General features: G+C 44.1%; 1 protein-coding gene across 1 annotated transcript in view; it reads left to right on the forward strand.

The window, feature by feature from the left end:
- Positions 1-24,412, forward strand: part of LOC118232564 (LIM and calponin homology domains-containing protein 1-like) — a 112,762-nt gene that overhangs the window by 76,188 nt on the left and 12,162 nt on the right. Inside the window, exons 8-14 of the mRNA XM_035427628.1 lie at positions 4,598-4,853; positions 10,121-10,345; positions 15,932-16,315; positions 18,390-18,425; positions 21,364-21,490; positions 22,093-22,250; positions 22,796-23,246. Of these exons, the coding sequence (XP_035283519.1) occupies positions 4,598-4,853; positions 10,121-10,345; positions 15,932-16,315; positions 18,390-18,425; positions 21,364-21,490; positions 22,093-22,250; positions 22,796-23,246 (1,637 nt within the window). The remainder of the gene's footprint in view (positions 1-4,597; positions 4,854-10,120; positions 10,346-15,931; positions 16,316-18,389; positions 18,426-21,363; positions 21,491-22,092; positions 22,251-22,795; positions 23,247-24,412) is intronic.

Raw genomic sequence — 24,412 nt, forward strand, 5'->3', positions numbered from 1 at the left:
GCTGTTGACGGACAGCTGAAGAGGAAAGCTTTTGCCAGTGAGGATGCGCTTCAGGGGCCAAAATGCTGCCCAAACATTTGGCTTATTACTACATAACACCTTTTTTTTACCACCTGGAACTATTCCCACTTGTCTGTTATATGAAAGAATGTAGAGTAATACACATATCCAACAGCTTGTAAAGATCTCACATGGCAAGACGGAACTCATAAATGGAAAACATCTCATGTAAACGGCGCAACTGATTGGTAGCATAGCAGACATGTTGACATTTAGTATTTGGCACAGCATCTTGAAGCTTTCACAGTTATTTATTCAAATCTTGTTCAAGACAGAAAACAGTTTGCCCTTTGGCATAGAAGAGGAACTGATCCACTGGTGTGGCTTCAGTTCAGATATATCGACTTACGGTGACCACAATGATGCTTTGTTACCTGTACACCAATGTACATTTCAAAGCACTGAGGGTGATGTTGTTAACATACACAGACCCACCGCTAAGTTGCTATTGCTATGTAATAATCCTTAAGGAAAATCCTATTCCTGTTTTAAAATATTTTCAAGTTACGTGTCTAATGCCTGTTAGTCAGTAAGCTGTATGTATTATGAAACTTGAACAGTGGCGACCAAAAGTTTTCTCCCTAGCTGGCTCTACTATTCCTTTGTATTTACACAATCATACTGGCATATGATATCATTCTAAAGATTGAGCAGCACTTCCACTGAAAGGAAGACGTAAGACAGGTTTGATTGAAATGCTGGTTTCGTTTTTGCAGAATCCCTCTCAAGATATTTTCGATCACTGTTTTTTAGAATCCAGCCGGTGCAATGCCAGGGACTTTTGAAAGTTTTGTTTCCTGAAGATCAGAAGCCAGGCTGAAGCTTTGCCCGGGGCGTGTTTTGACTCTGTGGCGCACCTGTGTGTCTGTGGTGCGAGGGGCTGGTCCGCTGACGCTCGCTAACCGTGACCGCTGCGGTGAATTTGGGAACGCAGGAACCGCCGTGCTTCCAGCGTTACCGGTCCTTAGGCCTGAGCTGGGCAAGCTCAGACACCACTCTGAGAATTATCAGGTGTTTGGCGCAAAGCGCGGCACTCAAACTGTGTTTTGACCGCTCATTTTTGTTATGGTTAGAGCTTGCTATGCACAACATAAGAAACTCTAACCATAGTGCTTGGGGCTAAGAACGTGACATTGCACGGGAACTTCTAGAATGTGTTCCTCACAAATTAAGGACAGAAAAGGGACTGTAATACTAATTCAGGGGTGACTCTATCACTTGTGTAGGTGAAAGTTGTGACTGCAATGGGAGGGACTAACTTTAATAGTTAGGTTGGGGGGGAGGAGGGGGAGTCTGTCATTTGCGAGAGACTCAAACCCCTCCCTGGAGGGACTGTGGAGCCGTTATCACCTGCCCTCTGTCGGCAGTGGGCGGGTCCGCGTCAGAGGTTTACACAGACCTGAGAATGGCACTCAGGGGTTTTCCCACATCTTGTATATTCCCTGTGGAATGAGCTTGTGAAACTCTCCGGGCCTATGAGAGATGACTTTGCAGTACCTTCTGCATGTGCATTTGCAACACGTTTCTACGCATCCCACCACCAAGTGTGCTGTGGGTGTAAGATCAGATGCTGTGTTGTCTGTGACAGTGTACGATGAGTGATTGTTATTGTGACATGAGTTTATGAAGGCCTTAGCTCAGATATAACAACCCTGAATAATTACCCTTCACTCTTTAATCAGCCGAAAAGGCAAAATGTTATAAAATGGCTGTATGAGAGGAGTTTTGTAATGTCACCCTGGCCATAATTTAACACTGTAAAGAATTGATTGCTCCTTCAAAATGTGACCGCTCAGCTTAATCAAACGGAAAACTTGTAAACGTTCCATCGTCAGCACAAAACATTTGTCTCAACGGAGTCTGGCGAACTCCTAAGAAACGGCTGGAGAACCAAGCATCCTGTTTGGCCTGCGCGTGTTTTCATCTTATCGGAAGTGCAGGGGAAGCAGCCAGCTTTCAAGAAAAGCGGCCTTGATGAGTTGGAGACGCCACGTTTGTTGTGAGTTTGTGACCAAAAAAAAAAAAAAAAGACGGCCTTGTGAAAACAGAATGACAGAAACATCCTGTTGCCTGCCGGGAATCTCGCGAGCCGAGGAGACGACCCGAGCGCAGGAGACGCGAACGAACAGTCCGATTGGTCGGCGATTGGAGACCTTTGTAGTTCTGAGGCGCTCTGTGTTTGTGCGCTCCCGAGCACCTTAACACCAGGAAGCACGTGTTTCCCTTTCTCTGGTTTGTGCTGGAATTTCCCACAGCGGTCGACAGAACAGAACGTTTCCTACAATTAATGTGGCTCCCTCCTCCTCCCGACGAAGAAGAGTTCAGGCCGCTGTTGCGGGATTGCAGTTAGGGTCCTGAGCTCAAATCCAGTAGGGCATACGTTCAGATCATGGATGGGACACTGCTGTTGTATCTTTGAGAAATATGCTTGGCCTTAATTCATTCAGCAGTTATTTAGCTGCACAAACAGATTATGTGTCAGATCCAAGAAACATCAATAACCATGAATAACGGTGCGTTCTATGCATTCTATGAAAAGAGTCTATTACAAAATGAACTCCTAAACTTTTATGAGGCAAATGAGCAGATTTCTTTAAAATGTGGTCAGGCGAGCAAAGGATTTGGAGGGAACTAAGAAAAGTTATTTTCAACAGCTGACGGTGAAACTAGCTCTGATCCAGTCCTGTCATTTGGAATGTTAGTGGGCGGGTCAGCCAGTATGTCGATGCACAGGTTTTGTCAGCCAGTTAAAAAAGAGCTTCTGAGTGACTTTGGGTGGGTTCCAGAGACGCCAGACAGGGGAAGAGACCCCCGTCCCCGGTTTGGACAGACGCCATACAGTTTGAGTGTACTCGCATTGTCTGCGACCCCAGCAAAGGAGCCAGAGGGGCCAAGTCAATGTTATTAGTGCTTGAATGGAGGCCACAATTACCCCTGTTTACCCCTAAATAAAGTGCTCTACATGGATACTCTGTGCACAGGCCCCTTTTCTGGTCGTCACTGGTGCTTTTTAGATATGTATTTCAGCTCAGGTAATCATGATTACTGGACAGGAGAAAATTGAGTCTATTACATGCTGGCAGAGCTTGCGCTGTGTAATTCGATACCTCAGTTTGAGAAAAGGCCGCTTAACTGGGCGGATGGGGTTTAGAGCTCCCTTATCCTTTGAGAGACACCGAATTCTCTTCCTCTCATTTCGAGGCTGATGCTTTTTGCAAGAAACAGCTGTTTTAGTAACTGAGCGGAGGCACCATAAACATGGTTTCATGTGGAGCTGTGTATGTACGTGATTTAACCAGGAATCTGTCCAGCAGATGCCCCCTCATTTGTGGCAATTTGTCCCTTCTGGTGGGGTGGATCCAGAACCACAAGTTGAGGCTAATTTTATTGGAGGGTTAAATGGCAAAGACCGACATTCAGCGTGCACTAAATAGCACTGCATGTCTATCTGGCTCAAGTCTGACATCTTGAACTGTTGCAATAGTGTTGCGTAAGATGTGCTAAGGTGAACAATCCCCTTTCTCATCACCAGGGATTTAAACCGGTCTTTACGAGCTTTTAGCTATGGAATATGTACTGAAGATTTTTTTTTTTATACGTGCTTTTGAAAGAGGGTTTTGTGGTTTTGTCGAATCGACTTCCAAACATGTGGAGCGCATCTTGGGGAGGAATTTACGTGGAGGGGAGAAGACCTTCAGCCATGCACTCATGTAGAGCCAGGTGTAATTGAACGCAAGCTGTCCGAATGTATATGCCGTAGAACCCGGTGTGGATCTGCAAAAATGGAAGCCATGTGCTGCTGGTCACCAAGGGAGCATTTATTTGTTTTAAGTGGGTAAAGATTCAAGCCCTGGCTCGGTGCCCTGCATAGCTGAACAGTACCAGAGCTTTTACCGTTGGCCTGGCTAAAAGAGGCCGGTTTCATGCTGCAGTGAGAATTTTAAACGCAGTCGTGTAGTATCTGACTTGTTTTCATTGTTAATTTATGGTTAGCTTTAAATGATGTTTGCGTTTCACCTCTCTTGGATTCAGAAAATGGCATTAAATATCCCTCATTATTGGTCATTGAAAAATGTACAATATTTCTCCTTTAGAATTAATATTTAATCAGATCCTTGAATTAACTTCAGGGAAACGTTAATAACAATTTAAAAAATGAAACACCAAAAGTAATGACTAACCCCATTGTAACTATACATGATAAATATAATGATCAATTTTGAACTTTTGCTACATTAGTTAAACTAAGGACAAGATCTAGCAAAAGTCATGGATCGCAAATAATGTTCCTACTGCATTATTCATGTACAGTTAGAGTTGTTTCAGTGCGGCTCATAGCAATAGCACCAAAGAATGACCCCAATGTCCAATAGTAAAGCAGATCTCCAGATGCAGCTACAGTCCACAAGCAACAAAGAGGCTATAATACCTTTATCAAACTGGAGGGAGTTTCTGTTATCATACACCTCCAGCTTCACTCGGTGGTCTCTGCTGTTGTGTTGGTGACGTCACTAATGGTCTCCTCCCGGTTCGCCAGGCCGCGGCAGCGACTCCGAGTCCGACGCCCCCCACAGGAAGCTTCCGGACATGCGGAAGGACGACATGCTCGCCCGCCGCACCTCCTGCAGCGAGCCGCGCACCGTGATGCCCTTCAACCAGTACCTGCCCAATAAGAGCAACCAGAGCGCCTATGTGCCTGCCCCCTTGCGCAAGAAGAGGGTGGAGCATCAGGAGGAGTGCCGGAAAAGCTGGAGCACGGCCACCTCCCCCATAGGAGGAGACAGACCCTTCAGGTAGCACCCTGCCTCACACACAGTTACATACACGCACGTGCACACACACACACAGATACACAGTTCTACGATGCTGGTTTGACAGGCTGACTCCGCCTATTGTTGATTTATCATGCTTCATTCATTTTTGTTTCATTGGCATTTTTCATCAGGTTCATGGCTAATATTTATATAACTCTTAATAAATGACAATAACAATGTCTATAACGCATATAATAACACAAATATAATGATGTGGGGTCAAATATAGGCAAATGTGAATCTGTATTTAGTAGTAGGTACAGTATACTGCAAATATCCTTATATTTAAACCAGTGTTTTGCAAAGATTCTCATTGTTCTATGACAGTACGGTCACAGTCTTGTAATTTATTAATGCATTGCTTTTAATTAGCAACTTGTATGGAACTCCAAGCTCCTCACAGTGTCAGAGAAAATAATTCAGCTCAACCCCCACCAATCTGTAACACCCTCCAGGATGTTGCATGTAGCCATTTTGTTTCAGAACATATCTTGCTCCAGTTCAGGTCCTTAAACCAATTATAGTGGGAGATTCTTGGGCACACTTCCAGAATGCTAGGGAAGCTTCTGTCTTTTGCAAGACGCGTTATTGGTTTTCTGCCTGTTGCAATTTTATTCCACTGAGAGGTCTCATCCAAGTACTAATCCAGCCTGACCTCTCTTAGCTTCACCAGTTAAGCAGAAGAAAGTTGCTGGAAGTTACAACCGGAGTTAAGCATAAGAGCACTCTAAGGAGACAGTGAAAGATGGTTCAAAATGGCTCCCATGTCGTTTTAACAATGTCAGGAAGAGTGTGGCAAAATTATGCAGTAACCAGGTCAAGGCAGTTTCCTATTTCTCACACTTTCTTGTTTTTTTGTGTGAAGAAAATAAGCTCTGTTTGGATTGGTCACTACAAAAGGCATTCGGATGATAGTGGATGCATACATGATGTGCATGTACATGTTTGTGTACTTGACTTGTATAGGAATTGGTGCAAGCATGCTTTCCTGTTAAGCTCTGTACTTTTTATGGAGGCTTCTGTTGTTTCTAGTGAGGTCTCCATTGGCTGCTAAGATTTCAAAAAAAGAAAAAAGATTTCTAAGGACAAAGCCAGGACACGTCTTCAGAAGCAGGTGCTAATCCCTCTGTGTTTCATAATAAGATATTGGGAAAGCCCCCTCCGTGTGATGCGAAGAAAGGTGGTCTCTGAAGCTTTGGATCTCAGATTTTGAGAAATATTTTCTGACCACCCTGTCTTTAAACTGAGCAGTTGTTATTTGGATGCAGCCCATAAAAAAACCCAGAGAAAAGGCCAATTTTCTCCCATTCTTCCTTGTCCAAATTAAACCGGATGCCTGGGAATCTCTTTATAGCCGATTTGTAAAATTAAAAAATATGAAGGCCGCCAAGGCATTTCGGGCAGCGTCGATGCAGAGGGGGAACTGATAGAGAACAGATGTGTGTTTTTAACTGTCCGTAGGCGCCCAGAAGCTCCTGCTACGTGCCCAGACTGGAGACAAAAATAGAGAAAGATGGCAGAAAACTGAAATCCTCTCGGAGCGCATTTTATTACGCTCTTTCGCCTTAAAACTTTGGGAAGTCTGGCACGACGTGAGGCTTAACATTATTAGACCTCCTAATGCACATCTCCGGTAGGCCTGGGGCTTGGAAGAATTCCTTGAGTGTGTGAACTCCAAACGCTTACAATATAGAAACCGGACTTTTCACATTGCAGATTCAGGTCTTCTTTTTTCCACGCTAATAAAAGGATATTTGTCCCGGAGTTGGTCAACATGGCCAATACATTGCATCAAGGAGGAAAAAAATTTGGTCACCATGATGCAACTTTTAGTCCATCTGTCTACTCTTTCTGTCTGCATGAAACATTCAGTGTGCTGCCCAGTGATATCGCTGTATACATAACCATAATATTACATTGGGAGAGATGCCTGTTTTTGTGTTATCTAGTGTTGTTTCTTTACTTGCAGAATAGCTCATAAGTCTTTCTTTTCAAAGGTTTCTGGAGTTTTTTTTTTAAGCAGAAAGCACATAATTTTATTGCTGAGAGAGAAATGTGTTTTCCATTGCTCCAAAAATGCAAGGCCAGATAATGAGGTGATTATAACCCAAGATTCCTTGCAAAATAGAATATGCATATGCAAGTATGTGTCTGGATTTTTAGTTATATTATGAATACAGTGTGTACATGGATAAATAGCCCATTTCAGTGAGTAATATACCATATGTATTATAGTGGTTATGCATTATACTCATTATGATTATCAAATGTTTACATGACTTATGTCAACAACTGGATACTTGATTACTCGGTTTAATAACGAAGCATTGGTGTGCATGTGTACATAGTCAATATTTATTCACTGCACAGTCAGACCAGAGATACTGCATCAACATGAACAAGCTTTTGGACTCAGAACGTTTTAAATGATTCATCCTTCTGTAATTGACAGAGAGTTCCTGTGAGTGTTCAGCAATGCAACAGCCCATAATTTGTAGCTAATATATATTCCAGGCACATCAGTAGTTTATGGAATAATCATCGCTGGAGCCGTGTCACGGGGGAAGGAACTTATAATTGAAAGGAAATAAAATGCGTCGTCTTGATAGTGGTAAACTGCCTGGTGACAACCATGTTTAACATGTGACACCACGGCCACCCTGAGACTATTAGAAACAAGGAAACAGTACAAGAGGAGCCAAAAGAACAGTATCTCGGAACCTCACCCCAGAATCTTAGAGAGAAGTGGGGCTGACAGAGCCACAGCCAACCAACAAACCCACCACCTGGGGAGGTAAGAGGAGAGAGGAGGGAAAAAGAGAGGGAGACGCTAACAGCCATAAACAGCAAACTGAGCACAATGATTCAAAGGCACTTTAATAATAAAGGCACACCCTGTGGAGTGTGGATCCTCTTCAAATTGTCAAAAACCTACAAGAGGAGACCCACTACCCGTTTGACAAATAGTTGTTCGCAGTGTTAAATATATAGGGCGTGGAAACTTGGCACTGGCACAGTAGTGAAGTTAAAGAGTTTGGCCACTTGCAGAATCCTCATGCTTCCCCAGGTTTTAGCTAAACCTGAAGAGAAACAAAACATTTTAGCTGTTTAATCATAGCTATTTATATGTACTGAAGAAAAAAGCTTTTGCTTCACCTGGGTATGCTTAGACATTAAAATCACTGGGTAAATAGCACTTTTTATGTCTTATTATTTCCATGGTGATGAGAAATAGGCTCTAATGATTAGGAACATCCCCTGTGTAGACATGGCTAAAGGGATGCATTGCTGGTATCTTTTACTCTAATGAACTGAATTTGTTGAAAAATGAAAATCTCCCTTCTCTGTGAGCGTGTTTTTATTCCATATATTTGCAGAAAGCGTTTTGAAAATGTTATATTTAGCTGAGCTGAAGACATTTCTCAGGAGAGCAAAGCTAGCTCATCCTCTTGTTTATCGTAAACATTTTGGTCTTGTTGGACTAAAATACAGTTCTTGTGGAATACGAGCGTCATTAAATTTCTTGGAATTTCTTTGAAGAATGTGGGTGTATTTGTGTTTGATGTAAGTTAGTGTTTACGCACAAGTGTGTGTTTTTTAGAGAACATTAGAGTTTTTATTATTCTGAGTTTATTTGTTCATGCATTATTCAGAAGTGTGCTGGCATGATTGTGGTTTTGAATTGTTTATGGGAGTGTCTTTATGTGTGTGAGGACATTACCACTTGTGTGTGATTGAAGTGTGATTGTGTTTGCTGCTGGGTTTTTTAAGTGTGTTTATGTGAGTATATGTATGTGGGTTTGCTTGTATTTTTGTGAATGTCATTTGTGAATGTGTTACAAGTGTTACATAGTTTCTTTGTAGTCTGATAGTTTGAAGTCTTTGTGTATGGTTGGGGGTCACGGAGCTAGTGAAGGTAGAGGGTGACTGAGAGAAAAAGCATCTATGCTGTATCTGAGATTTTCTTGTTTAGACAGATCAACTGTTACCAAAGGTCTGTAAATATCAAAAATGCTTCAGGTGTTTTACTTCAAAAATGGCTTTCTTCTCGTTGTAATAATTACATTGATTCTGTATACAGCAGGAAGGGGAACTCAACTGTTTTAGTAGTTGTTGTCAACTTTTACTCTTGGTTTTACTATTCCTCTTAATTACTGTGCTTGTTTGGCTGCAAGAGAGGGAGAGATCTTTGTTTTTATTTTACTATAACAAATGCTAATATTAGCATTAACAAGCGTTGGAGTTCATCAGGGCTATTAAACCTGATTTGTGTGAAATGTGCTCAAGAGCCAAATCAAAACCTAACGAAGCAGAAGAGACCAAAGCCATTTCCTCTCAGTTCATTGTGAAGAGACGCATTTTCTGGGATCCAACCAAACAGCCCCAAAACTGGAATCCATAAGTGCCTCCGCGGATGAGGACCCACACAGTGTCTCAGTGGGATGTTTGAGTGGGTTGCAGCAGAAGGGGGAGCTAATACGGGGACGTGGATCTGGAGATGGAGCCTGGAGGAGCTCTGTGAGGAGCTCTCTGTCCCCAGACACCGGCTGAAACTTGGATTAGGTGGATCTCGTCAAGCCTGAATTAGTTGCTAAAATTCGGACTGCTGAATTTGGAATTCATTAATGAATCTGAATGAATTTTGAATTATCATGCATGTGTTTTGACTGATTGAATCACTGTTATCAGTGTGTGTGTGTGTGTGTGTGCGTGTAGGCGTAGCAGTGAATTTGTGCGCAGTAATTGTGTTTTACTTGGGTTGTGACATGCGTTTGCAGTTCACACATTTAACACTCATTTTATTGGGTGTTGGCTGTATATGGGATTGTAAAACGGCGTGGGATTGCCTGAAAACAAAAGGAATATTTTCTGTGTGGGAGCCGCTAAATATTTGCATGGGCTTGAGTTGGGTCCAAGCTGGGTCCAAGGGATTGCTGTAAGTGGGCCGTTGCTCGACTGTCAATCACTGTCACTGCTTCTGCCCCACCCTTCCATGCTGTTCCTCCTTATGATCCTTCATGTTTGTGTGCCGTTTTTAATGCATTGTGTTTTGGTTTTTTTTTTTTTTCCCTCTTCCATTTCCACCTGTGGCATATGTTGCTGTGCATGGCCCCTGTCGTTGTCCTCGTCGTCGTGCTCGCCATTCCCGTTGCCGTGGTGCGTGCCGTCTCCTGGGTGTCGTGGCTGTGGTCTTCCGTGTGATCCGTGTCGTTTCATGTCGTGTCCCGTCGTGTCGTGCGCTGCAGTGTGAATGAGTCCCCCCGTACCGCCGTCCGAAAAGATAACCGGCTCCCGCGGACCGCGGGGCCGGCCGATGAAGAGGACGGTGAGGAATGGCACGATCTGGCCCGAAGGAAAGCACAAAACAGCCCCCTGCCACGCGGTGACACCTTATTGGCTTTCGCCCAGACTCCCACGATGCACTCCGACTCGGAGGAGCGGGGGCGGACCAGGACGACCTCTGAACCCAGGTGCTGCCCCACCCACGCATTTACCATGTCTCACTCTAAAACCGAATCTCTGAATTACAAACTTCTCAATGTCATACAAGGTCTTCCACAGAGAAACAATGCTGCAGGTTCCTATCTTGTCAGACATCCAAGTGTTTGATGGAAGAGGTTCCTTGGCTGAAAAAAAGCAGATATATAAATGAATTTTGATTTGCCTTACCCAAAATATTTTGGCTTTTGCCTGAGCTTTCTCCTCTCCCAGATAACTGAATTGGCTCTCCTGATTGGTGAAGTTACACAGTTAGGGTGGACACTCAACCAATTGCACTGCTCAATAGTTGTCAGGTGACATCTTATAAACCTTCCAAACTGACAAGATTTTGGGGGGCCTGTTTTTCTTGGACTCGCTGTGGTTACTTGGTATTTCCAAACAGAGAGCAAGCTTTTGGGATTTGGCTCCTTCACCTCGAGTCTGTTCAAGAGTCCTTATGTTTGAAGTTCAGTGTACCACTGTGAGACATTGCTCTGAATTAATGCCAAATCCAGCATAGCTGAATTCCTAATACTGTTGTGATACGAGACTAAAACACAGAACCTTTGTCGAGGGACTGTACAATTTTGTTTTGACTTTGTGCGCAAAAATGTTAATCGCTAATAAGACTTTTACGGATTATTTTTTTAGTAGTTGCAATATTTGCTGGCTCCTTGCTTTCCATAGTGCTCTCATCCAATAGGCTGGCCCTGCACCCATGGTCTTAGTGTGAGTGACATGTCTTCAGAGGAGTACCATATTATTACCCAGAAAACCCAGGGGAAGCCTTGGGTGATTTGGAAGGATGAGGAGGACGGTGAGGAAGGGCAGGGGATGTTGCTGAATATTTTTAGCAGGAGAGCCCACCGCATCCAATTTATTCAGAAAGCCCTCAGATGCCATAAGTGTGAGCCTCCATCACCCCATCCGACGCGGAAATGTCACACTCTTAGTTCTGCCCTTCCCTTGTTTTGGCGGCTTTAGTATAATCATCTTATTTCCTCTACCACCCCCCACTCCCCTCATTGTTCATGTTTTGTTTAAAAAGAGGGCCTTTTATTTCTCCCTAGAGAGTTCACATGGAATAGATTAAAAAAAGATTTGGCAGAAATAATGATACTTGGAAAAGGCGTATATACGCTCGGGGTGCTGCAATTAACAATTTTAGCACACAGCTGTTGTTTCTTCTTTTTTTAAGGATCCATTTGTGTTCCCAGTGCAGGCTCATGAGTGGGCAAAGTCTATGTGTGGGCTATCAACCTATCGATATGAGCAACAAAAACTCCTTATTCGTATACAGGTTTCTCTCAGGAGTTTGCTATTTTACAAGCAAGCGATGTGTCCTTTAGTTCCTCTCGGACCGTAGCTTGGCTCATTTATGGGATACTGACACACCGGCAGGAAGTGAGGACATCTTCATAACGCTAAGTAGTGACGGCATGGGGTTTGTGCAGGAATGAAAGGTCAAACAGAAATACCTTAAGTGAATGGGGATCTGGAAGAGTGTGGCTAGCAGAAGCGTATTCAGTATACACTATTTGCAGTCATAAATAAGTTCAGAGAGTACCATAAGGGATAGAGGGTGAGGGCGAGTTCTTGTCAGGCTTGGATTTTAAATCTAACCTGAATTAAGTCTGAGATTGCATAACCAAGAGCAAGTATTTGTTTTCCACAAACAAAAATCTAATTTTATTAGAACTGAGAATCTGTTTGTGTGTGTATTCCCCCTATATTATATAATATTAAAAGTATATAATGTAATTTCATCTTTATATTATATTATATTATATTATATTATATTATATTATATTATATTATGGTGTCCCAGAAGAGGTCTGGCTCACAGCCCTCCTCTGTGCATGTATGTGTGTGTGCGTGTGTGTGCCCATGCGCGGCAGGTTTAAGTCTGTTTGACTGCAGCAGCCATGCTTTGTGAGAGTGTGTGTGTTTCCACTGCAGTGCTCTGAGTCATTGCTGTGTCCTCTGAGTGCCCCTGATTGGAAACATCCCCTGTGCCCCCCCCCCCAATGCAGAGCAGCAACAGAGCATCAGATGCCCTCCTGTCTGAATCTCTCCTGTCTGAGAGTGTATCCCAGCAGCTGTCCAGTCTCCTGACTGCGTCAGGCTGCGTGAGGGGAGGTCAGCCTTCCAGGAACAAAAGCTCTGAAGCATACCACTGGCATTAAATCAACTGAATGTTTGTTTTATTTATGAATATTTTGACATTAACGATCCCAAAACAGGAAGGCCTTTGCACCATTTTGTGCATATGTTGAATTATTGACTAAAGCTGGCTTATAACTCTTGAAAGCTGCAAGACTACGATTATTTGCACTTGAATTGTGCCGTGCTTACTGTTAAAGCCAGTGTGCTGTTAACTGTGCTGTTAATCAGCAATGAGTTTAACAGCAATGAAAACCCTCCAAATTAAAATTTTCAGCTTGGAATTTGATCATTTTTACATTAGAAAACGTTGAACATTTAACTTTTTAATAATTTTTATAATAGAGTGATGGACCATCAGTGTACACAAATTATGTGTCTTTTTTAACCCTGCAGCTATGAAATCAAAAGTCATGATTTATGTTAAGCACCGCACATCAATTGCAGCAAAAAAATGATGTATCCTTTGTAGCGAAAATGATTGGTGTAGACTGATGAAATACAGTCTCTTTGAGCTGTGAAGTAGAAAGACAGCTATTCACTGATTTATTGATGAGTGACAGGTTGTTTCTACTTGGAAAATATTGATTTAGGGTTTAAAATTCATCAGAGAGGCTTTATCACAGGAGTTTTGGCAAGGGTGGGTCAGTTGTAACCCTGTGGACACGGGGATGCACACATAATATGAAGAGACCACAAGGGTTAAAAACCATCTTTTGCTACAATGGCTTCAGAGGGGAACTTTTGGCTCCCCCCAGTGCGTGCATGCGTGCCTGTGACGGCAGTTGTGTTTGCATCGCCTAGCAGCCAAACATCTGGACCGCCGCTGAGGGGCCGCGCGACCGCGATGCCAGCCGGCGGGTTCGAGGGGACGTCGCCCCGGCGTCCGGCCCAACCAGAAAAAGGCACCGTTTTCCGTTCCCGAAGCATAATAGGGCCTTTCAGCGGCCCGTCCCTCTCGCCGGATGCCTTTGTTGATTTATCCCTCGCTTGAAGGCGAGCCGGGAGCCCAGGGCTCGCCGTCTGCAGCCCTGTGGGAAAGCGGGCTGCGGGACCGGAGTGTGTTTCCGTGGCAATGCGTCGAGGCTTGCAGTCGGTTACCACATCGCCATTTTCATAGAAAAGTGAGACCGGGTGGTAAAAGAAATTTGGGGAGTCTGAATTCAGAGATGATCCTGTACTGATTCCTTCATTTCCCTGAGCTTTGATCTCTTTCCATCACCCTGCTTTAGCTCTGCTCATTGGTCTTTGGCCTACTCAGTGGTCTGTGGTGATTCTGGTTTGGGGGCACTCAGTACTCAATGCTTCTCTTGGGAAGGGATAGAGATGGCAGAGATAGGTGATCTGACTGGATGCCACACCCAACCTACCCCAACTTTCCTGGTAGCTGACTGCACAGCTGTCTTCCCACTATCACCAAACTTGCTAACTCCAAAATGCTGATAAAAGCCCAACTTGAAGGGGAAGGTGGACAAAGGAGTGGTACTGAGCCGGAGAGCTTGAAACTCTGCACACTGATTTGCTGCTACCGTTGTGCCTTCCCTGTGACTGGCTGGGGCTCCAAGCTGGCTGAGTGGGTTGCCAGGTCTTACTGTAATGCACCATGCTGTCCCAAGGTCGTGACTCTGGTAGTTGGAACATAAAGACTGTCATACACAGTGATGGAATGTGCTTCATTAGCTCAGTTTGCAACCAAAAATATCATGTGCTGTACTTTAGCCTTACAACTTTTCTGAATTGCATCCCACTGCCCTGGCTGTTGGAGACCAGTGGCTCGGAACTGGGAAAGACTGCACAGCCAGATCAGCTGCTATACTGGACTAGTTTGATACACAATATGGTATTGAACTTCATTATACTACAGATGGAATCATGTCAGCTTTAGTGTCATTTGCAGTGCATAACAAGCTCTTTTTTTTATTTTGACAGTGCATAATAGGATTTTATTCCTAATTAAACATGTCACCCTGAAATACTTTTGTAATATAAAACGTAGCGGCAGCACGAGAATCACAGTGCAACAAGACTCAGTAAGTTTCCAGAGTGCTCAGTTAGAAGAATGCAATTGCATTAGCTGCCAGCAGCCAGTGTGATCACCCGCAACCATTTGAGGGCCTAAGGGTTTGTATTGCATTTGGTGCACGTGAAGCCCCAGCTGAATAATGACCATGGCGAGGGTGGAGACAGGAGCGGGTGAGAAACCGTCAGGATGGAAGAGGAAACGGAGGAGAACAAAAGACATGCTAGCGCACAAGGCCAGGGCATTCCAGAGGACCGTCCTTCAAGACCGAAGTGCTTGGCGGGTGGGGTTTTCCAACAGCGTCAAGGTTAAGAGGAAGCCCAACCAAAACAGCCGCGAAAGCAGAAGACGGGAGATTTGTGACAGCCCCGGAGCCGCGAGGGCGCTGTGATGGAACGAGACCTCCGCGCCGAGGCCAGAGCTCTGCGTGCGTTTGCACGCTCAGTTCCAGCGCATGACGGATTACCGCGATTCATCTCAACTCCTACTCAGTGCAGGTTTTGTTAAGCTGAGAGAAACGCTGGCTAGGACAGGTGGTTCTACTTACGGTATTTTGCTGTTTGTAGATGAACCGTTCGAAAAATGATTCACAGTAATGTCCGGAATTTACGGTCGTAGAACTTCGTCTTTTGTCCCGCTTCGGTGCGGGAGGTCACTGCTTGTAACGGATGCTAATAGAATGACAACAAATACTCGTTGACCTGGTGAAAAACAGCATGCAAGCCTGCAAAACTGGAGGATTCCTGTGGGCCTTGTGTTTTGGCTGCCGACCTTTACATTTTTTTTTTTCTTGGCCCTGTCCAAATCTCTTAAGAAAGAGACCACACCCACAATCAGCTTTGTTTTCCCTTTTACCCAGACAGCTGAGTGGGAGATAGCATCGGCCAGGGAAAGCACTAAGCAAATGGCTTTTTATGGGAAGTTATGCACTGTAAATGTTCTTGGTGCCCACAGCTCGGTCTACTTCTATTTTGCATTGATTTTACATATGTGCTGGTGGGTTGCGGGGGGAGGGGGGTGAGATCAGGAATTTAAAGATTTGCGAGCTGCTGGACTGCCTTCAAATTAGTGACTTTATCTGTTTGATGAATTGTAATAATAAACCAAACTATACTGTTTAGCCACATGCTTTTGCTTTCCACTATCAGTTGTTTTTATTGTTTATTTTGTTTTTGCTTTTCTAATCCACCAGGAGTTATACTTTGTATTTGTGAGATTTTTATATATTTGCTTGGTTCTTGTGCATCTCCACTCTCCTTGCATCTTTCAAGTCACTTTCAAAGCGCGAGTTTGATTTATTTGCTTTTGTTCCTGGCATGTTTTAACTCCGCCCCAACTGTCCCCGCCCACCGCCTGCCTCCCTCTGCCTGATGTAACTGGATAATTCTCTCAGCAGTAGCTTGGGCTTCTCGAGCTCGCTGGAACTGTACCGGGGGCTGTCGACGACCGGCAGCGCGGCAACCTCCATCGTCATGACGAGCCCCGTTGCTACCGCCCCGGGGAACTGGACGGACAGACCCAGGAAACCCCCCCTGGTGATGGACAGGGAGGAGGCGGGCCACGGCAGGGATCCGGCTTCCCGCGCGGCGGAATCGCGGAGAGATGACGTGAAGATGACTCGCCACACTCTCAACTCGCCCAAGCACGCCAGCCTGAGCCCCACCCACTTCCTGCCTGCGCCCGCCGTCCAGCAGGGCAGGCCAGGGAAGGTCGAAGGCGAGGGGGTCAGATCCCGGCCGCGTAGACCGTCCTGGTTAGATGATGATCAAGCCCCAATGTGAGACTCCCCATCACCTGTAATATTCAGTTTTATTGGTGCCATGTCTGTGGATTATATTTTGTATCTGATCCGACTGGGTGTTCACTTGGTCTTCTAAAGGAAGCTGAGCTATTGCGTAGCTCTTTTAAAGCACAGTACATTAAGATCCCTTACTGACAAAAACCAGGCCCTATCTGTCCATTAAGAAGCGAAAGCCCAGCTTAGCTAATGAAAGCCCAGCTTAACTAGTGAAAGCCCAGCTTAACTAGTGAAAGCCTAGCTTAACTAGTGAAAGCCCAGTTTAGCTTGTGAAAGCCCATCTTTGGCATTGCTGGGTCTGCTACTTTTAGACAAGCAGATATGAGGCTGTCCTGTATAGCACCTCAAAGGCAACAGAGCAGCTGATTTTCACTTTAAGAAGAGCCCCATTTGCAGTTGTACCACAGCGAAACAGGATATTGAACAGCAGCCCTTAAAAAGACTTAAAGACTTAAAAGACTAAAAATAATGAGATAGTCTGCATGTCTGTTAGTTGTCTTGATGATGACGCTAAATCCCTTGTCTTCTGCCTCTGGATGGAATGGAATTTGTTTCTTTATTTTTCCCTTTCACTGGATCTTTTTCATTATTTTTACTGATTTTAATTAGATTTATTTTGATGAAGGTGCATGGGTATGGCTATGCTGCATGTGTTACGTTATAAGAGGTCCCCCTTCAGATGGTGGCATGCAACAGGAAGTGAGTGGAAAAGGAAGGCTGGAGACTGTGAGCTCCAGGGGGCCGTGTTCTGCATGGGCTGGAGAGGAAGTTCTGGACAGGGGGATTCTGGACCTCCCGTCTGTTTCCTGCTTGTGGGAAGAGACCGTGATTGAATTTGCTGCAACAGACTTCCTGTGCATGGAACCTAAACGACAGCATTCGCGAAATAGTTTTGTTTTGTTTTGCTTTTGTTTTTGGTTTTTTTTATTGCTTGATTTATTTTACATTTGGAGCATGCGTGGGTGACATGAAGACCACACAAGGAGGCATTTCTTCGATACCCTTCATCTGAAGTAACTGCATAACTCGCATGACCAGTGACCTGTCGAAACAGGACTCTCCTTTATCCGGGTACTAAAACAATGCAGTATCACAATGTGCCTTTGGTTTCTGTCAGATCCTTATTGCAGATCCACCTCTAAAATCCACAGCAATTATTATGATTATTTATTATCGTCATTTTGTATAATAGCTTATTATATAATATTTTTGTAAATTACTTGGTTGCTGCGGTCTAACAGATTTATAAAATAATTCTGAAATAATAGCTTTTCCCTGATCAGGTGAAATGTATTGATGGTATTCGTTGCTTGAAAAAAAGCTGAGAGTCCCATCTTGCCTACAGCATTATGTGCATTGGAACACAGAAGCACTTTTTTGGTGCAGTAGGCTTTGACCGTAAAGCATGTTCATTGCTGTCTCCTGTCATATTGGTGCCACAGATCTTTGTGTTTCATTATCCAAGCCCAGCATTCTCTAGCTTTCTTGTGGTCCCTTTCAATAAAACTACAAACCACAGTTTGACGCACGCCCATGGTGATCTCAACGTTTCTTTGAAGCCGTCCTCGTTGCTAAAGTTGCGGTGTTAAACTTGGCCACCAGTGCCTGTGTTGTGGTTTCTAAAAAGGGGTCTGTCTTTGAAGTTTGGACAAGCTAACAAGAAAGAACTGGATTTATTTGTTTAACTTAAGAATAGGATAATTTGTATGTGAAAGTAATATGTATGCAGACTGTTTACATTAGAAAAGACTTTGTGAGAGTACCTCAGTACACATCCTAAGAGTGCCGCCTACTGGTTAGCACCTGAAATTACACCTGCTGTGTTTCTCGTCAGGCTCTGAACTATTGAAGTCTTCTGAAGATTATATGCCAGTGTGCATGCCTTCTGGGAAATAGTGTTGCTTTTCAAATATTACTTATTGCATTATTGGGATTTTTAAACTGCATGAATGTCTTTTGCTCTGTGCATTTGTCCTTCATTGGATGCACTGTGAACCCCATTGTTTGTTCTTAAGTGTTTTTTTTTTTTCTTTCCTATGTTTTGTTTTTGTAGATTCAGCCACAGATCTAGTGTTTCAGATGACCACGAGTAAGTCCCTCTCACCGCGTGCGTTTACTCCTTCGCTCTTTCCTGTCGCCTCGGTGACGGTCGCCTGCATGTGCATGCTCATGGTTTCCCCCTTTTCTCCGATTCCAGCTCCATACTGTCGCGCAAATACGAGAGCGCATGCGTGCACTTAACCAACAGAGCGGACCTGTTTGAGTCTCTCGAATGCAAGGGGGGGGGGCTGAGCGGGTGGTAGGGACCTCTTTACTGACTTTATCTGAGATGTGACAGCCAATCAGCATGATTGCCTGATGACATTATCACAGACACAATATAAAACATGTATCTCACAGTGTGTGAGGTTTATTTATCAGTGTCAAGAGTTATGCCTGTGACCATGGCGATATCTATTTCTTTAAGAATAGCTGTTTTTTTTTCAGCATAGTTACTGGTGGCAGCTGTTTGATCTTGATTTATTATTTATTATGAAGCCATGTTATTGTTTTTAAAAAGCCTTTTTTAAATGCTGTTACTTTGTAGTAGTTTATAATTGATTAAAAATTTTCTGTTATAAGCTAATTGAAATCATATGTTAATAAGTGTTCGGGAAAGTATTTGGAAAAACCCATCACAAGTCAATATTTGGCCTAAAATGGCATTCCCTCCATTTTATTTTCTCATTGATCGAGGCTAAGTGTATTATTTGACATTGCTTTGAGTGCCATGACAGTATTCCCAAAGAATCAGCTTCTCACTTCCAGTATTTTAAAGCTATTTGTCATGTAGACCAAAGTGAATGGGATCGCGCTCTAGTTATTGAAACACCATGCTCAGTTGTCTACTGGTGGGGGGGGGGGCAGGACCTACTTTTGTCTTTACTGGATTTTGTTGCTTGCAATTGGTGATTATGTCGATCTGGTCAGGCCTTTGAGCCACTTCCAAAGGCCCTCCTTTAGACCTCCAAACATACAGAATAATCCACTAACGTAAAGCCCAGTTGGTCTTTATATACACAGGAAAACGTCCAGTGTTAATTCAACTTCACTCTGGAACGTGGGACCAAATGTTATCTTTTGAGAGTTGAGTTAACACTGTTAGTGTTGAATGAATACTTGACATTTTAATGTGTACTGGCTCTTGAGGGAACCCTGGGTAAGTTGTGTGTATGTGTATGTTTTTTTTTTCTTTTTTCTAAGTGACTAATACTGCTCTGCTTGTTAACAGTAACAACATGACTAGACTGGTATTGACTACAGTGACCAGCATGCTCTACTATCTGAAACTGTAGTGGTAAGGAGGCTTTCAGAATAACCTCTAATAACACTCATTTCCTTTTCTTATTTATCATAACAGCTCATTATTGTCTGTAATTCTCTGTTGGCACAGTACCCTCAACGTATTGGACATCCATGCAGAACTTTTCTTTTCACATTTAAAATGAATGTCCGCATTGTTTCACACAAACAAAGGTCAGTCTGAGCACTAATGGCCAGATTGTCCCAAGTGTGTTCTTTTGTGGCTTGTTTTCTCAATAAGGAAATTACTGGCCGCTGAAGTGGTTAAAAATACTGACCCGATCACTAGATCTGCAGTTGAAAACAAAGTGCAGGTGCAGCGGTAGGCTGTATGCGCAATGACCTCACGTGATTCTAAAATTAGCTTCCTAAACAGACCCCAGCTGAGATGCTGACTTCCTGGTTAATCTCCTTTCAAATCTAAAACCAGCCAATTGTATTTTCTGGTCTGCTTTGAAAATAAAAAATAAAATAAGTTGTAATTGCTTGTTTGATTAATCATTGGAGTGTGGCATTTTTTAATTTGAGTTTTGAAGGCCGAGACTCCTTTTTTGATAAACAATGCGCAAGGTAAAATTCCCACTGTTTTCTTGTCTGCTGCCATGGATGCCAAAGGCCTCGAAGGTTCACTAAAGTTTGCGTGGAGTTTTTGTCCACCCCTCTCCCCCTGGAGCCACTGGTCATTGCTGGCGCACGGTCTAGAGATATTTTTTAATGCTGACGACAACTTCCTTCCACCTGTACCGCCCTGTTGGACAAGGGCGAAGACTGCTGGCAGTGCAGTTTGCTTGAGCGGCATGTGCTTGCGCCCAGCCCGTTTCACAGAGTGAATACTCTTATCTTCCTTTCTCCCAACCTGCCAATTAGTACATTCTTGTGTCAATTTTTTTTTTTTTAACTTTGCACGAGGGTGTACGGTAAGAGAGATGTCTTAAACATTAGAGCTGATATTCAAATGTACAGAATGGTAAAAATGTTCCTGTTATTTTAATTAAGGGAAGACAAAATAGCAGCTGTGGGAACCCATAATAGATTTTTTATGGGCATTTAGTTAAATATTTCTGCATCTGTGCATTGCGTTAACCCTTTCACCCCCATAGCGTTCGAACTGCATATTATTCAGTGAATACTCATTAATAGCAAGCCTTCTTATTGCACGCATTATTATTTATGAATTTCCTATCTGTACTAATTATCCAGGATTACTTTCGCTACTTATAATTCAAATATCCATTTAAAGGGCTGGATTTTTACTGAAGAAATTCACACGAAGTGGTTTGTAATAGTGTCACAGTACGAAGCTTTAGCACCCAAGATCCACCAAAATCTGTATTTTTGTAAATCATGTGTGCTAAAGATTCAAATTTGCATCTCTGTGTTGAAAAGTCTGTTTCCCTGTAGTGTACTTCTCACTGCAGCCCTTACCGAAAACAAAAAACGAAGCAGGAGGCCAGTCAGACTGCATGACCAGGGTCGCACGGTTGCGCCGTCTCGCTCTTGCTTACATTCTTCCCAACAGGACCGACTGCCAGCGGAGAGAATGAAAAAAGAGCTCAGGAACAACAGCCGTTTGGCATCGAGGCTTTCCCGGTGTCTCTTGGGTGTTTTTCTTGGCGACCGCGTCCTCTCCCTGCGGTAGTAACGGCATCCGCTTCCTATTTTTTTTCTTCTTCCTGTGCATCTAGAAGTGTGAGCATGATTGACGTGCGATATGAGGAAGAGGGTATCCAGCACCCCCACAGCCAGGCTCGCCACGAGCTCATGCACAACCAGTACAACCGACTGCGCGAGGAGGAGGACCACTGGCAGGATGTGAGTTCCACAAGGGGGCGCCATCGCCCGTTTCTGCATTATTTCAATTCAGACAAGGGCAGTTACTATGTAAATGCCTCATTTTACATTTGCGTTTATTATTAGACCTGTGTTACTATAGGATACTCAGGTGGAGGCTAGTATTTCTGAATGAATGCTGCCACTTTTTTTCACTGGGGTATATGTGTTTTAAACTGTAATCGTATCCTCTACACAGTGAAATGATCAGTGTTAATTTAACTCTAACAGAGTACGTATGAGTCCAATAGGGACCATATGTACTCTGTAAGAGTGTATTTAATACTGAACATTTTCATGTGTAATGGTAGGTAAGTCTCCTTGAATGAGAACATCTTTAAGTAAAAGCCATTATGGTGGTAAAATAAGCCAGATGGTGAAATAGGAAAAACAGACAATGAGTCTGTTTAGATAGATGACAGAAAAGACAGATGACATGGACATGGTTAGGATGTGGTCATGGTTAAGAGAAAAGTGGCAGGGATTCCAGCAGTGATACTGAGATGGTGAAGGGAGAAATGGCGGAGACGGTGGTGGTGATTTGGAGCTGCTTGCCTTGATTAACGTCTTTTGGCTCTTTGTAGGACCTGGCGCGTTGGAAGAACAGGCGACGGAGCATCTCTCAGGACCTGATAAAGAAGGAGGAAGAGAGGAAGACGATGGAGAGGCTGTTGAGCAACGATGAGAGCACGTCCCAGAGGAGGAAGAGCATCAAGACCTACAGGGAGATTGTGGAGGAAAAGTATGTGTCCCAGGTTGAGGAGGAAAGCAAACTCTTGCTGGTTATAATTTATGTGTCTACTGCTGATCTCCTGTGTTAGTCCCTCCTTCCCCTGTGTGTGGCTTTTCTCCTTGCTGAACCTACTCTCCTGGCTGACTTTTATACTTGCTGAACTTACTCTCCTATCTGTGACTTTTCTCCTTGCTGAACCTACTCTTCTGGCTGACTTTTCTACTAGCTGAAACTACTCTCCTCTCTGTGACTTTTCTACTTGCCAGTCCTACTCTCCTGTGTGACTTTTCTAATTGCTGAACCTACTCTCCTGTCTGACATTTTTCTAATTGCTGAACCTACTCTCCTGTCTGACACTTTTCTACTTGCCAAACCTGCTCTCCTGTCTGTGACTTTTCTAATTGCTGAACCTACTCTCAATATCTGACCCTGCGCCAGTGTTTCATGCTACTCTCCTATCTGATCCTGTTCTTTTGTCTGAATCTGCTCTCATGTCTCATCCTGCTCTTGTCTCTCCTCTCCTCTATCCCTGTCTCCCCTCCCTCCCTCCGCAGGGAGCGCCGCGAGAGGGAGCTGCACGAGGCGTACCGGAAGGCGCGCACCCCGGAGGAGGCGGCGGCCGTCCTGCAGCGCTACGCCCAGCGCTTCACCATCAGCGAGGCCGTGCTGGAGCGCCTCCACCTGCCCAAGCTCCTGGACCGGAGCGTGTCCGTCGACCCCGGGGCCCCGCCCCACCGTGCCTCCTCCGCCTCCCCCACCAGGGAGCCCAGCGCCATGAAGTACCTGAGGCAGCAGTCGCTCCCCGCGCCCAAGTTCACCTCCACGGTGGAGGCCATGGTGGGGCTGCCCCAGTCCCCTGCCCGGGCCCAGAACCAGAACCAGAACCAGGCCAGGTCCCCCGAGCGCTCCCCCAACCGCACCCTCCCCACCAAGGCAGTGCCTTTGCTCACCCCCAAACCTTACAGCCAGCCAAGGAACTCGTTTTCAGCCTCCAAGCCAGTCCAGGTAAGACCCAAAACCACCCTCACACCCGCTAAGCTAAACAGGCATTCCCTGATCTACTAGATTCTGCCATCGTGTTGTAGCTTGTCGGTGCTTGCTTATAACATTTTCATGTTTGCCTGCTTTTTTGTTCCTTCTTTTGTTGTTGTTATTTTGTTTATTAATTCAATTGACTGACTAGTACTGGGTGAGAGTACGCCGTGAGAGTATAAGCCGTTGTGGGCATTTTTTCTCACCTGCACAATAGGTATATAGCTGCTATCATGTCCATCTGTATGTTTTCCTTGTGCAAGTAAATAAAACACAACAGAAACCACATCTTATTGCAAACATGATACAAATTAGATGTCACTGTAGGACAAGGAGGAAGACATATTCACATTTCTTTAATGTTCTGCTCTTTCTGCTTTATAAGTTAGCGAATCTTAAAGTGAAACAAATAGCTCTTTATGACATCCGAGCAATCTGGGACGCTTGAAAACAGGTTCTCCCTGTGTAATGAAAAATATATGCACATTAGTATTCATGCTGTTGGCGACTTGTCATTGTCTTTGTGATTCAAAATCAATCATATGCTGTATAAATGTGCAAGTACGTAGAATAGATGTGCCTTTTGAACTTCATCTAGCAAGACAAAATGCACAGCCATTTCTGTATTCCCATAATTCATTGCAAATTCTTTGTGTATGACATCTGCGAGATATTGGCAAAATGCTTGATGGGAATTGCAGTAAATTGCAAAATTGGCAAAGCATGACATTGTTTCGAAGAGCTATAGTTTATAACTTACTAAAATTAATCAATTTATGAATTCATTAGACTGCTACGTCAATAAACGTAACGACTCATCCTTTTGACATAAAGCAATGAATTTTTGTTTTAATGGGGGTATTTTTTTTACGTACCATTTTGGCAATGATAAGAGTAATGTTGTCTGAAATGGCAGAGAAAGCCTGAAAGCATGCTTACAATGTAAACTAAGGTCCTCTTTTGTGATTAGTGCCTGTCGGGTGTATTTTGCCAGCTGCGGACAACATGGTCTAGGATAATGCAGGAACAAACTCGCCCCAAACACACGCCCGCTCCCATCGTGGGAAAGTCCTGCTGCGACGCAGAAGGGGGGCGGCCCCGCTGAATGGGGGGGCGGGGGGGGGAGGGTTCCGTTCCCC

Source organism: Anguilla anguilla, chromosome 7 (assembly GCF_013347855.1).
Source record: "Anguilla anguilla isolate fAngAng1 chromosome 7, fAngAng1.pri, whole genome shotgun sequence".
In the NCBI taxonomy this organism is placed as follows: domain Eukaryota; kingdom Metazoa; phylum Chordata; class Actinopteri; order Anguilliformes; family Anguillidae; genus Anguilla; species Anguilla anguilla.